This window comes from Lycium barbarum, chromosome 1 (genome assembly GCF_019175385.1).
Source record: "Lycium barbarum isolate Lr01 chromosome 1, ASM1917538v2, whole genome shotgun sequence".
NCBI lineage: Eukaryota > Viridiplantae > Streptophyta > Magnoliopsida > Solanales > Solanaceae > Lycium > Lycium barbarum.
In genome coordinates, this window is record NC_083337.1 from 164,677,166 (window position 1) to 164,691,284 (window position 14,119).

Sequence of the window (14,119 nt, forward strand, 5' to 3'; positions counted from 1 at the left end):
AGACCAAGGGAAAATATATACATGTATCTCAAAAAACCCCGGAGAAAGTTGGACACGACCCCGACTTTCACCCAAATAAACCCTCCCAGTATCTCTTTCTACTCCTAACACCAGTATCAAAATTCACCTATTGCTTCTTAAGGATAATAATTCAAGCTCTGCATCACACTAGCTAGTTTGGGGAACCTGGAGCTCCTGCCATGTATCTCCTGTACAATCAGCTTGCATACCACTTCCTAAGGCCTTGTACTTTTCTTGAATATTCAATTGTTTCTCTTCTGCCAAACATAGTACACACAACTTGCCATCACCATTCTATACAACAAAGTTTTTGCATTCTTACCCGTCATGAACCTTGCAGCCCATTCAAGTTCTGCATTCCATCCTAGCACTTGCCTAGAAATTCCTTGCCATCCCAATAGCTTTGTCCAGAGAGTCTTTGAGTATGAGCATTTGAAAGAGAGGTGTTCCACATCCTCATCATTTGTATTACACAACATACATTCTTTGTCATCCACCACACCCCATTTAGCCAGTCTAGTCCTTGCATAAAGTTTCCTGTGAGCAGTTAGCCTAAGCGTGAATGTCCATTTTGGGAGCCCTATGTTATTGCATACCAATCTCCTCCAAGGCACTTTTGTGAAGTCCCCTCTAAGTCCTTGATACAACTTTTTGATGGAAAAGTTGTCCATATCCATTACTTCCTGTTGAGAATAGCCGGCTTCATCGAAATGTCTCTGCCCCTTCAGAATCTTTCTTATAATCCACGAAACAGTAGGTTTGTCTACTTCCCATACCGAGTCCTTCTTAATATAGTAGACATGAACCCATTGAATCCATAGCCTATCCTTCTTTTTACAAAGATTCCAATAGTGTTTACATATCACAGCCTTGTTCCACAACCCAATGTCTACTAGATTCAACCCCCCAGCAGTCTCAGGCCAACATAATTTATGCCATGCCAGAAGGGGATTTTTTGGAAACCTCTGTTTGACCAGTCCCAAGAACGTTCTGCACGTATCCTCTATCAATTGGATGATCTTCTTAGGGAGCACAAAGATTTGTGCCCAAAATGTCTGGATTGCAAACAGGACACTTTTCACCAGTTGGAGCCTTCATGCGTAAGACAAGGTTTTCACAGTCCATGATGTTATCCTACCAACCAATTTATCTATCAAAGGTTTACATTGCGTAATAGTGATCTTCTTGGTGCTTAGAGGGACACCCAAACTCCAAGTAATCAAGGATCTGTTTTTGTACCACATCATCCACCCCTCCAAAAAACACAGAACTCTTACTTTTATTCACCATCAAACTAGAAACTTGGGAGAACTGTTTAAAACATTTATACAGTAATTGAATGGACCATAAATCTCCCCAATTGCACTATATGTAGCTTCTCACACCTTGGATGGTAATTAAAGTCTGGAGTTTATTTGAGAGTCTTTAAGCTCCTTGTGAGGTACTCCATGGTGAGCACAAATAGGAAAGGGGACAAGGGGTCACCCTGTCTAAGTTCTTATTTTGCTTCAAAGGGTTCTGTTGGGATTCCATTGATGAGGATGGAGTAGGAGACACTCCGAATGCACTTTATTATCCATCTAACAAACTTCTCAGGAAATGTAAGTCCATACAGGATTTGTTCTGGGAATACCCACTCTAATGAATCATATGCCTTTTGCATGTCCAGTTTCATCATGCATCTTGGGGAAATGTCAGCCCTTCCATAGCCCTTTACAAGCTCATGACTCAACATGATATTATCTGTTATGACTCTCCCCGATACAAAGGTTGATTGCCCATTATCCACTAGATTGTCCATAACTCCTTGGAGCCTCTTAGTATGAATTTTGGAGATGATTTTGTATAGTGTATTACAACAAGAGATGGGTCTGTATTCTTTGATGGAAGAGGGGTTTTTTACTTTAGGGATCAGTGTGACTGATGTACAGTTGACGCGTGGGAACAAGTCAATTGTTTCAAATAATTTCAGTACAACATCAGTGGTATTCTCACCTAGTATTGACCATGCTTTCTTGAAAAAATATGCATTGAGTCTATCACACCCTGGGGCCTTCAACTCATCAATATCTCTCAAAGCTAGTAGTACTTCGTTCCTGTTAACTAGTGCAATCAGGTCTTGTTGTTTTTTTTCTGGACAGGACAGGACCTAATTTGATTACATTAGGATCAATAGCTGGTAACTGGTTGTTGTTTGAGCCCAACAAATTTTTATAGAATCCTAGGACCTCCGCTTGGATCTCTTGGTCTGTCTTTAATAAGCAACCTGCAGCTTCCTGAAGATTCCTGATGTGGTTCATAGAGTTCCTATTCTTCATACTTGCGAAAAAATAGGATGTGTTAACAACTCCCAAGTTCAGCCATTGCACCCTGGATTTTTGTCTAATGCTTTCTTCAATCTTTCCCCATTTTTCCGCTAGCCCCTTCAGTTCCTTTTCTTGTTCTATCATCTGTTGTTGTAGCATGGCAGATCCCATATTTGTTTGCACATATTTTAACTGACACCTAGCAACTTCCAATCTATCCCCCACCCAAATGAACTGGGCGGTGTTTAACTGTTTCGGCTTCTACTTGATGATCTTCAATATATTCCAAATCCTCCTTAGATCCATGTGTTGGTTATCCCGGCCCTAACAGTGTTCAATAATTGGTAAGAATTGGGGAGATTCTGCCATACAATTTAGAAATCTAAAAGGTCTCCCTTTTGGTTGTGGTAGTTAATCAATTTTGAGCAATAATAGAGAGTGATTTGAGAAGTTTGGCTCCAAGATTCTCTCTGGCATAACTGGCATTTGATTAAACCATGCAGGGTTGACAATAGCTCTGTCAATTCTACTATATACATGGTTATTTGTCCATGCGAAGTCCCTTCCAATATATTACAATTCAGCAAGCCCACAGTCCACTACGCACTCATGAAAATCTTTTGTCTCTGCATCTCTTACTGTTGTTCCATGTTTTCTATCTTCTGTATTCAGTATTGCATTATAGTCCCCCATTGCCAACCAAGGTCCATGAGTTACTTGGTCTAGAGTCCTGATCTTATCCTACAAACTCAGTCTGTCTTAGATTATATGCAACCCATATATTGCTGTGAATGCAAACACAAATTGCAAGCTGTAAATTCTAATTAAGCTATGTATATATTGTGTCCCAGTTTCCATGATATTGAAATCAATGGCATCTGGATTCCAGATGACCCAGATTCTTCCTTTATTTGTGGCACTCGTGTTAGAGCACCATTTCCATCATGGTACTATGGATTCTATTACTCTGGCTGCATTTTTGTCATTCATTCTATGTTCTACTATGGCTATTAATGCCACTTTATTCTCCTTGATAAACACCTGTACTTCCCTCTTTTTGTGGGCTTGATTTAGCCCTCTCACGTTCCATGTAACTATCATTGAGTTGGGAAGTTGTTATCTCCTTCTGTCCCCCCTTTACTACTTTGTCCCAATTCAACACGAAAACACTTCAATGGTGGTTGCTGCCCTGCAAATTTCAATGGCTCATAGACGTTATGTTATATCCCGTATTTTTGAACGTCAGATTATTTGCTGAGGTGGGACCCACACATCGAGATTTTTTTTGGGACATCTAAAAAAATTCATATGAATCACATATGAGAAGTTAAACACGACTCAAGAAGGACCCTTGGGCCAAATCAAAGTGGAAGTCCTTCAAACGAATATTTTTAAGAAAACGTTTTCGGGTGATCTGACTTCAAGCGGCAAAAAAGGTATTATAAGTTTGGCATTTGGAAGAGTACCAAGATATAGAAGTTGTAGATAATTGAATTAGCTTTCCAACCATAGGTCGTGGGTCCCCAGGTGACGTCGGTACAAGGAGATATGGACGTTTTAAGGTCGAAAGGTCAGTGGGCTAGGCCCAACTCGAGACCAACCGGGTTGGCCCAAAAAAATCAAAAAATAATAATAAGGCCCAAATTTGTGAGGGATGGCCGGCCAACATGGCCCAAGCCCATGATTTTATTAATTATCCATGTGATAATTAATATAAAGGATCAATTAATGAGTCATATCTCATTAGAAACTTCAAGAACACTTGAGAAAAAGGAAAGGAGAAATCTCCAAGGCCATTTCGGCCAAGTGCAAAAATTGACAAGAAAATTGACAAAAATTTCTTCAAAAATTATTTTCTACCAATTAAAGGATTCCTAGCAAGGTGGAGTGGTCTTTGGAGCAAGAAAAATTCATATTCTAGCAAGTTGCAAGACTTAGCTAAGTGAAAGATCAAGGAAGAAGGTAAGAACTTATTCTTTACATGTTATGGATATTTTTGCATGTTGTGGTGTGCAAAAGTGAGTGAAATTCATGAATAGCAAGAATATAGTTGTGTGGCGGTGAGTTGTATATCACATGTATAGCCGTGTATATTTGGTGAATCATGAATGCATGGTGAGCAAGTTTTATTTAGTATGTTGGTTGTTGTGTTGTGGATTTTATATTGCAAACAAAAGCCTAATGAGCTTAGTGAAGTATTAGTAGTTGGAGGCTTGTCTTGAAAGATTATGTAAATTGAATATTATGTTCTTACATGTATGGAAGATAATGATATTAGTATGGTGTTGTTGGAATATATATTATAAGGTTGTTATTGTTTTCATTGGAGTTGGAAGGTTTTGAAAGTAGTAAGTTGATTAAGTTGTTATAATGTATCTTGGATTGAATATGGAAATTGTTAGTGTGGTTGAGTTATGTTAATAGTTTGGCCGGGTTTGAATTCCCGGGTTGTTGTTGATTGAAAACTTGCTAGGTAAATGTTGAGGATGGTGTATTTACAGAGGAAATGCTGCCGAAATTTCGGTAGCCAAGTGTTTCCTTAAGATTCTATCTCTAAGTACCCTAATGAAAGTTTGGGTAAATGTGACCAAATCGCAGATTTGCAGCTTGAATTCGGAATAGCAAAAGAAGCGGAAAGAGGTATGTAAGGCTTCACCCTTCTTTCTATGGCATGTCTTAGTTGAAATAAGTTGGGTACGAGCCTCGGGGACAACTCGGTTCCCCGGAATCCGCACCTAAAGTTTTCCACTTTTTGTTCAATAGAATTGAACTAGAAAGTGTGCAAATGATGGAAAGACCTCTTAAACCCCTAGAACTTGCATAAGTGGGACCCGATTACCCTAGTATCCTCACAAGTAATGACATGACACGTAATATATGTAAATCATATACGTCACCCCATCCGGCCCGAGGTGGGCCCGCTACTCTCGGATTTTTCCTTACAGTCTTGCTTGACTTACTTGAAGTGAATCCAAAGGGAACCTTTGATCCCGATTTCGTTACCAAATGATAAATACTATGACTTCTCTAACGAGGGCACTTCCATGACGATAATGATAACAATGATGTTAGATAAGAGAATATGCCTATGATACGTACTACCGGAACGACTCTATGACTAAGCTAAGTATCTTATGTAAACATGAAAATGATAAACTAATTTTTGAATATTATTTATATTTCCTAGCTATGACTTTATTTTCTAAAAGATTTCAAAGTCTATGAACTGTCATCTATGATGCCCCGATTTCATTCTACGTTTACTTTAATATTATTCCCCGTTGATAGTCTCACCTTAAAATACTCGTTCCTTCAAGGTGAGACAAAGCGATCACGAGTGTTCTATAATATAATTGGAGGTCACCGACCTTACGTCACTCCGATGACTACATGATGCTTCTTTGGGCTCTCCTGCGTGCATATGAGATATATGTTTATAGGATACGTAAATGCATATAAGACATGTAAATGTATGTAGGATATGCGTATATATTTTTAAAATATGCACATGACGAAAGAGCTAGAGCGCTATAGACGCTGATGTACCTACATGACACACGTATATGTATATGATAAAAGCACCAGAGCGCTATAGACGCTGATGTACCTACATGACACACGTATATGTATATGATAATAGAGCTAGAGAGCTATAGACGTTGATATATGTACATGATATATGCATATGTATACGAGGGAAATGGAGGTAAGGGCAGAGCGTTATGAACGCATATCCACCTGATCAGTTGGCATTACATGATATGATATCGTCCCGGACGCGGGATGTGTATATTTATGGTTAAATGGATTGGCTGCCGACGCCTCGGCAATATGAGATGTCCTATTTTATATGTATATGTATATGAACAAGGAAAGATTCTTAAAGGAAAGCTAAGTACGCATAGCACCTGCCAAGGGTATATATATATACAGGTTATGTTTCTATCCCAGGACATGTGTTGTAACTCTCTTATGTCATTATACATGATTCATATTTTCTGTATATTACTATTCATGCCTTACATACTCGGTACACTATTCGTACTGACGTCCCTTCTTGTGGACGCTGCGTTTCATGCCGCGCAGGTCAGCAGATAGGCGGATTTGATCCTTAGGAGCCTTACCAGCAGTGTTGACAGCGCTCCAGTTGTTCCGGAGCCTCACTTCTGCGGTACTATTTTGTGTATGTATTTTCGGGCACGACAGTACTCGACCCTTTCTATGTATAAGTGTACTATGTCTAGAGGCTCGTAGACAGATATGTACAGTCAGTCAGGTACAATTAGATATATGGTGTTCTAGCATGTTAATGTTGTTGTAGAAAGTGCTAATGAAATTGACTAGTCTATGCTCATAATGATGCTGCTAATGTTCAAAAACAAAAATATGGCACAGTTCATACGGCCTGCTAAGAGGAAAAAGTAAAAGGATAAACAAGGGGTGCTCGGTACAAGTATCGGGTACTCGTCACGGCCCCTAGTCGGGTCGTGACACGTTACTATTCCTTAATGTGGTTTCATCAATTGGTACTACCTTTGCTGACTTGCTTGCATATTTCCCTTTTGCAACAGCCCACTCAGTCGGATTCATGTTATTAGTTGTCCTAGTTGCCTTACTTTGCTCAGTTTTATCACCTTTGCCACCATGTGCAGGAAGAATGACCTCGTGTGCAGTCCCTTTATCGATTGGCTGCACTAGTTGTTCTTGCAGAAGCTTGACCCCTGGCTTTGATAGCCACGCTTTCTTCATTCTCAGAGGTCGCTTCTTTGCTTGTTGCTGGACTAGATCTTTTGAGACTTCTCGTGTTAAACAATTATGCCCAATCATTAAACATTTTGAGCAATATTCAGGTTGCCAATCATATACTATTTGTTGCTAAAAAATATGCCCCTCAGGGCTCGTTTGGTTGGAAATAACTTATCCCAGGATAACTAATCCCGGGATTAGTTATTCCACCCTCAACGTGGGATAAAAAAATACTCTAATCCCGGGATAACTAATCCCGAGATTAGTTATCCCGAGTTTTTTTTCCAACCAAACGTGGGATAAGGCGGCACTAATTTTTATCCTAGGTCTATTTTTCTCTATCCATCATACCAAACGAGCCTTTAAGGTCAAGAACTTTGATACTCTTCGGGAGTGGTCTGGTAACATCCATCTCAACCATAATTCGTGCGTTTGTTATCCGGGCTATGCTGGTTGTACAATCATCTGGCACGTGGTGTTTCTAAAATTGTCCGATCTTAAATTTTATGTTGTTTAATAAAATCTTTACAGAAGACCTAAATCTGAAAAATTCGCTGGGAAAAAACTTATGTTTCCCATCAGGCATAAGTTCTAACTTTTGCATACAAGACAAAACTTATATTCAATTGAGCAAATTCACTGTCTTGAAATATCCTAAATTTATGCCTTATAGATAAAATTAATAATTTATGTCTAATGGGCAATAAAAGTTTTCCTAACAATTTTTCTGAAACAGAGGCTATTTTCTAAGGGGTCGTTTGGTTGGGAACAATTTATCCAGGATTACTTATCCTGCGATTAGTTATTCCGGAATTAGTTATCCGGGATTAGTTATCTCGAGATTAGCTATCCCACCCTCCCACAGGAATAAAATAACACTACAATCCCGAGATGACTAATCCCGGAATTAGTTATACTGTGATTTTATCCCAACCTAATATGAGATAAACTCATTTTAAATTTAATCTTGGAATTATTTATCCCTTATCCCTCGTTTGGTACGAGCCCTAAAAGTTTTGTTATACGAGGCTAAAAAATCAAGACCACTCTTACGAATGACATTTGTGAACTTGACCCGCAAAATCCTGGGCAGGTGGTTCGACCCGAAAAAATAAAAACCGAGAGGATCCGAAGACAGGGTTTAGGGTTTAAGACACTTGACATCTGCAGAAAAACACCCTTTCCTCTCTCTCGCTTGGAATTTAGTAAGGCTTATAGCTTAATTAATCATATGTAGGGTTCCAATTTTCTTTATTGTGTTTCTGTTTTTTGACGTGTATTATTATGAATGTGTAAACAGAGATGGGTGTTAAAGCAAGGAAGAAAGCAATAACAAAGCAATTGAAAAAAGGTGCAAGTGATTTTTCTGCTTCTAAAGATGAAGCTCGTGATTTTCTGGTACGTTAATTGTTGACTGCGAGATGTATATAATGGAAGTTGAAAGAAAATACCTCAAATTATGTATTATTGTATATATTTCGTTGTAAGAGCATTGCCTAGATTACCCAATTCGTTCTGTTGTTATACTTGCTGTTTCCCTCGCAAACAGCAATCTCCTTTATTGTATATGTTTTAGATTTTATGATTGTGTACTATATGTGCTCCCTTAATTCTGCAACTTGCTTGGTATGTACTAGAATTGTATGTCACAATGGTTGTGAAGTAACAAAGGAAGGCAGAAAGCGATGAAATGATGTTTGGTCTTTGATACTTTGGGTGGGCAATGGTCTGGTAAAGATTTTTAGCTAACTTAGGGTGTGTTTGGCACGAAGGAAAATGTTTAAAATATTTACTTGGAAAACAAATGGGTTTCTTACTTATTTTCTAGTGTTTAGTAAGTACACAAAAATATATAATACCTAGAGTATTTATATGTAATCTAGTAAAACACTATGGGGGTGGCTAGGGTGGGGAGTGGGGATTCAGGGGTTGGGGGCATTGGGTGGATGGTGAGGAGACAATGAAGTTGAAATGTGACTTATGGAACTTGTTTTTTCTACTTCCATTAGGGAAATTTTCCTCATTTTTAAGGAACTTGTTTTCTTAGAGGAAATATTTTCCAAAATATCGGTTGACCAATCAAACATGGAAAAATTGGATTCCTCCAATACCAAACACACCCTTAAACTTTATGTTTGGTCTGTGAGACTTTGAGTGGGCAATGGTCTTCATTAGAATCATTACTGTAAAATTCACTATGGCGATTGGTGTGCTGTATATGACTCGTTTTTGTCCTGTAAATAAATAGCCATTAGAAGGTGGGCCAGCGCAGAAGCTTCCAAAGACTGAAGTGAGGGAAAGCAAAGCAACAGTGTTATATATCGGGAGAATCCCGCATGGCTTTTATGAGAATGAAATGGAAGGTTTGCATTTCTCATTTCAAATTTATTCGAAAATGAGCCTATTTAGATACTTGATTGATTTTTTCCTCTTATGTATAAGAATATGAAGTTGAGTAATTGTTTGATATACTGTAAATGCTGTCTTCAGGTTTCTTTAAGCAATTCGGTACAATCAAGAGGCTTAGAATTGCAAGGAATAAGAAGGTTAATGTTCCAGACAAATTATTATTTGTCAATTGTCAATCTGTTTGGTTAGACATTTCTATTATGTTTGCTCTTTAACTGTCTCATTGTTTTATGGCTATATTACTGTTATGTATTTGACATATCTGCTAACTTGAAAGTCTAATATGGTTAATGGAATATGGGTTTGATCAAGTACTTAGGACTACTTATATCTTGTTGTTGTCTATGATAATTTGTTCTACAGCTGAATATGAAAAGAATCTTGAGAAAAGATAGAAAAACATAGCAAAACATAGAAGGTCTTTCGGACAAAAAATATTTCCACATTCAAGTTGCTTCATCTTGGTATCCAAGTAATTCCTTTTTCTATATGTGAATAATTTTCATAAAACATGGTTCCAGGGGGTGCAACTAAGGCGTGCAATAATTTTCATAAACCTGGTTTCACACACGAAGTCAGGGACCTACCAGGGCGCTCTTCTAAGTTATGCAATGCCCAATTTATCTTAACAATAATTAAAAAAACAATTTATCTCCCATTGTAATTCACACTACTGTTTGATTTTTTTAGTTCATTCTTATCACAAGCTGATAGATTCTACATCTGTTTCTGTGATAGTTGCTTTCATAGGCAAGCTTATGAGTCTTCTGTTTCTTTCTCTTCTTTTTCTTTTTAGCTTTTAAGTGCAAACAGTCTTTCTTATTAGATTACTCTGGCCATCCCCGTGCATCTCTCTTACCTTGTTAAACAACAATATTAAACTTCTCATCGACATTAACTTATCAGAAAACTCAATTGACATTAATACCACCCTTATGTGTTTCCCAAATCATGCCAATCTTGGTAATTGGGCTATTGCCTTACTTCTAGTTTCATTACCAATTGAATAGTGTTTGTTCCCTAAATATTTGTGCTGTTGTGATTCCCTATATTTTTGTCTCCCTCTAAAAGTTGAATCACTGGTGTGGGTCCTAAGCCTCAAAAAAGCAGAATTGAAAAGGAAAAATACACCTTCGGATAATCTCCATCTGTTTATAGGTCCCTTTTTCTGATCTCGTGCTTCATTTTGAGATCGTTGGAGGAGAAAACATCACGTTCGCGTCTTCTTTTTCATTCTCATTCTGCGGCATCTGGACAGTCGTTGCAGTTTGTTTATCCCGTTTTGGTGCCCTATACTCTCCCAGTATTTACGTTTCTTCTGAAATCTGGATATTATTCTGGTAATGCACCTGTCTAGAAACTAAACAGAGTAGACAACCTATTCTACTGGCCCATATTTGTCGCTCGTTCGTCTTTAAAAGGCCATTGTTCAATGATATTTTACTTGAGTAACCAAAGTTGAAGTGTAAATCACCCTGCCTGCATTGTGGCAGCCTCCTCCTGTCCTTCACTTCTCTTTTGTTACGCTCCTTATTGTTTTGTGTAATTTTGAAGAATGCTAGGCAATCAGCAAACCAGAATGCTTCTTTAATCCTTGACAGAAACAACTTTTAACATTTGAATTCCTTCTTTAAGGACACTAAGGATTTCTCCACCCCGTCCTATCTACAGTGCAATATTATTTCTCTCAATCTGGGGAATAGACTTTCTCAATGTCCTGGAACCCTCAACTCAATCGTGCTGGGCATCGGCTTTTTGTTTTTCTTCTTCCTTCTATTACCCCAGCTAACAATTCTCCGCTCCACCCTATGTTCGTACACCGTATCTTAGTATCTTATTATGGCTGTATTGACATATATTTCTTCTTTAAAAACAATAGAAGTCTGTCATCAGTGAAGCATCTGCTTGGAGATACGTTGATTTTTCTTTTTGGATAAAGGAAATACCTTGATTATGTATCCTATTTTTAAAGATTATTAAGTATTTTTTTTCATCTAGAAAAGAAATGAAACTATAGGCCATAATTATGTAGTGGAGTTGAGGTGATTCATTGGCATTTACTTCAATTTTATTTTTCAAACTACTCGTTTCATATCTTAGTCCATTGACACCTTTATTGTTCTTTCCTTATGGGCATGCACTGCGCTCCTTTAAGTTACATATCATATTTTAATCCACTGATTTATTATTATTTTGTTTGGGGTGATTTATCTATTTGTTTCATTGACTTATCTTGGTTTCTTTTCCTTAATAGACAGGAAAATCAAAGCATTTTGGCTTCATAGAATTTGAGTCTCCTGAGGTAGTACTTGTCCTAGCAACTTTGTAGTGTTATAGATATGCACAGTTAGAAAACCCCTCTGATCATTTTCTTTCCATTTTCTGGTTGTCTATTTTGGGTCAGTGCAGGTTGCAAAAGTTGTTGCGGATACTATGCATAACTATCTCTTGTTTGAGCACTTATTGCAAGTTCAGCTTATTCCTCCTGAACATGTACATCCAAGATTGTAAGGATCTCTCTCTCTCTCTCTCTCTCTCTCTCTCTCTCTTTTCCAATTTGATGGGGGGAATAGTCATTTTATTAATTCATATATCCAAGTGTAAGAGATTGACAAATTTCTTTGGTTTCTCCCATCCTTTTCTGTTTAGTTTGAAGAAGTTGAAAATGTAGTGGGTAGGTTTATGATACTTTCTTAGCGTGGAGTTGCATATCTGAAAATTTGGGTCTCTTTATATGTTGTTGGTTAACAACTCTGATTTCTGCATAGGTGGAAAGGTGTGAACCGCTGGTACAAACCATTGGATTGGGTTAAAATTGAAAGGAAGCGTCAGGACAAGGTAAGGTTCAGTGGGATTTGCTTTGGGTTGTGCTAAATGAGTACATAGTTTGGTATTATGAACTCCGGTTATCCTTCTCAATCTTAAAACTTGTTGAGTGCTAATAATAATCCAGGAAAGAACACTGGATGAGCACAGGAAGTTGGTTGAAGGAATACTAAAACGCGACAAGAAGAGGCGAAAGAGGATTGAAGCAGCTGGAATTGACTATGATTGCCCAGAAATTGTAAGACATATATGGCTTTCTTTATTCTCAGTCTTACTCTCTGATACTGCAAATTACAGCCTTATCGGCTATCGCTGCTGGTTGCTGGTTGGAGCACAGAAACCCTTATTCTATTTGGTTAATCTAGCTGTTAATTAACTAGAATTTGACTATACAATATTAATAACGGGATTGTTGCTTGTTTGGTTAGTGTTATATTGTTGAACGATATTTGAGTAGTATTTGACTATTTGTTTAGGTGGCACAAGAATGATAATCTCTTGGCCAAATATATATTAGAAAGAACTAGAATTAGGTTGCCTTGCACCTAGGACAGTGAAAGTTTTTTACGTTTGCTGAAATCACGGTGCAGTCCATCAGGAGATTACATATAAGGGTTTATGTTGTTACAAAGGGGGCAACAAATTTTGAAAATTTAGAGAACACACACACACACATATATAAATATATATATAGAGAGAGAGAGAGCGAGAGCACAATCTTCCGTAGATTTCATTGTGCTTGACTGTTTATTCTATATGCTATGTATCAAACATGGTGTCAGAGCACCTTGGATTCAAGAATACTAAAAGTTGTTACGTCGTACCCCTCCATGAATTAGACTTGAATAGATTAATCTTAGGAAAATACCAAAGTTGAAATTACTATCAGCAATGTTATTTGCAGGTGGGTTCAATTCAGGCTGCACCAAAGAAGATCAGATTTGATGCAGATTAGATATTTCCAGCACAACTGAGGCAGCAAGTAGATTAGTATATTGGCAGTTTGTATCACAATTCACGGTCATGTAAGCTGTACGGTCACGGCCCTTGAACTATGCGATTGATGGAAAGCTGTGTGCTGCTTAAATGTACGAAATTGCCAATGGCTGTGGAAGATAGGCAGCCGCCTTAGATTTCTTCTGAAAGAATTATCATTAGCATAGACGACATTGAGGCTCTTCTGGCGATTTGTTTTTGGACTGTAAGCCATTCCAAGCATCTACCTATAGTAGCTTCAGTTTTTGTAACCTACCTTGAAGAATCAAGAATTGTGGAATTCCTTGAGTGATAAAATGAATTTATCTGGGCCTCTGGCTAGTACATTATCTCAAAGTATTTGGGCTTTGATGTGCCAGATTTGTAGTTTCTTTGGTTATTTCGTTCCTCCTTTTCCCGCAGAAATTATCTAAAGTTTGTGAATCTGCATATCATATTTAACATCTTTTAAAACAAAGTGTTCTTGGAGACCTGATGTTTTTTGTTTACTTGCAAGGTCTTTACTTACTGGGTGGTCTATGGATGAGCGAACTAGCCCTGTTTGATATGAAAGAAAATCTACCGATTCACCAATTTGGGCTTATTGCATAATGGGGCCGTATAGGAATTGATGTAAACCATCCAATGGCAATCTTCATGAAAATATACAATATAGTTCCGGATATGTTATTTCGTCAAATTTTCAACCAAGTCGTTTAGCCTTCTGTTAAATAATAAATTGGAGTATGAGGTATTTTACTTAACTAATCTCACAAAAAAGGCTGCCTAAAACACAATGTATAAAAATAACAACATAACTGCCCTCTTGTCTCGTC

At 37.8% G+C, this 14,119-nt stretch overlaps 2 protein-coding genes across 3 annotated transcripts; one reads left to right on the forward strand and one right to left on the reverse strand.

The window, feature by feature from the left end:
• Window positions 1–263: 263 nt before the first annotated feature.
• LOC132617548 (uncharacterized) lies at window positions 264–2,498 on the reverse strand. The gene is made up of 3 exons (XM_060332570.1): window positions 2,184–2,498; window positions 1,187–1,332; window positions 264–1,113 (listed from the first exon to the last, which is right to left on the reverse strand). Exons 1-3 carry the CDS (start codon window positions 2,496–2,498, stop codon window positions 264–266), a joined length of 1,311 nt encoding a protein of 436 aa, XP_060188553.1.
• Window positions 2,499–8,121: 5,623 nt separating this feature from the next.
• Window positions 8,122–13,683, forward strand: LOC132604513 (uncharacterized). 2 transcript variants are annotated; one of them, XM_060318058.1, is made up of 9 exons: window positions 8,122–8,278; window positions 8,374–8,471; window positions 9,322–9,436; window positions 9,564–9,619; window positions 11,737–11,784; window positions 11,892–11,989; window positions 12,251–12,320; window positions 12,436–12,546; window positions 13,198–13,683. In XM_060318058.1, the coding sequence occupies exons 2-9, from the start codon at window positions 8,376–8,378 to the stop codon at window positions 13,261–13,263; spliced, it is 660 nt and encodes a 219-aa protein (XP_060174041.1). In that variant the 5' UTR covers window positions 8,122–8,278; window positions 8,374–8,375; the 3' UTR covers window positions 13,264–13,683. The 2 variants fall into 2 exon arrangements, with proteins under 2 accessions (XP_060174041.1, XP_060174046.1); XM_060318063.1 differs by having other exon boundaries at window positions 8,123–8,278; window positions 13,213–13,683.
• Window positions 13,684–14,119: the final 436 nt, after the last annotated feature.

Bases quoted from the DNA above. Each gene is read 5' to 3' on its own strand.
- LOC132617548 (XM_060332570.1), bottom strand. From the start codon at position 2,498: ATGGGATCTGCCATGCTACAACAACAGATGATAGAACAAGAAAAGGAA. The intron at 1,333-2,183 runs GTAATCAAATTA...TGTTTTAAACAG, and splicing joins TACCAGCTATTGATCCTAAT to TTCTCCCAAGTTTCTAGTTT. The intron at 1,114-1,186 runs GTAAACCTTTGA...TTACGCATGAAG, and splicing joins GAAGATCACTATTACGCAAT to GCTCCAACTGGTGAAAAGTG.
- LOC132604513 (XM_060318058.1), top strand. From the start codon at position 8,376: ATGGGTGTTAAAGCAAGGAAGAAAGCAATAACAAAGCAATTGAAAAAA. The intron at 9,620-11,736 runs GTTAATGTTCCA...TTTCCTTAATAG, and splicing joins GAATTGCAAGGAATAAGAAG to ACAGGAAAATCAAAGCATTT. The intron at 12,321-12,435 runs GTAAGGTTCAGT...ATAATAATCCAG, and splicing joins AAAGGAAGCGTCAGGACAAG to GAAAGAACACTGGATGAGCA.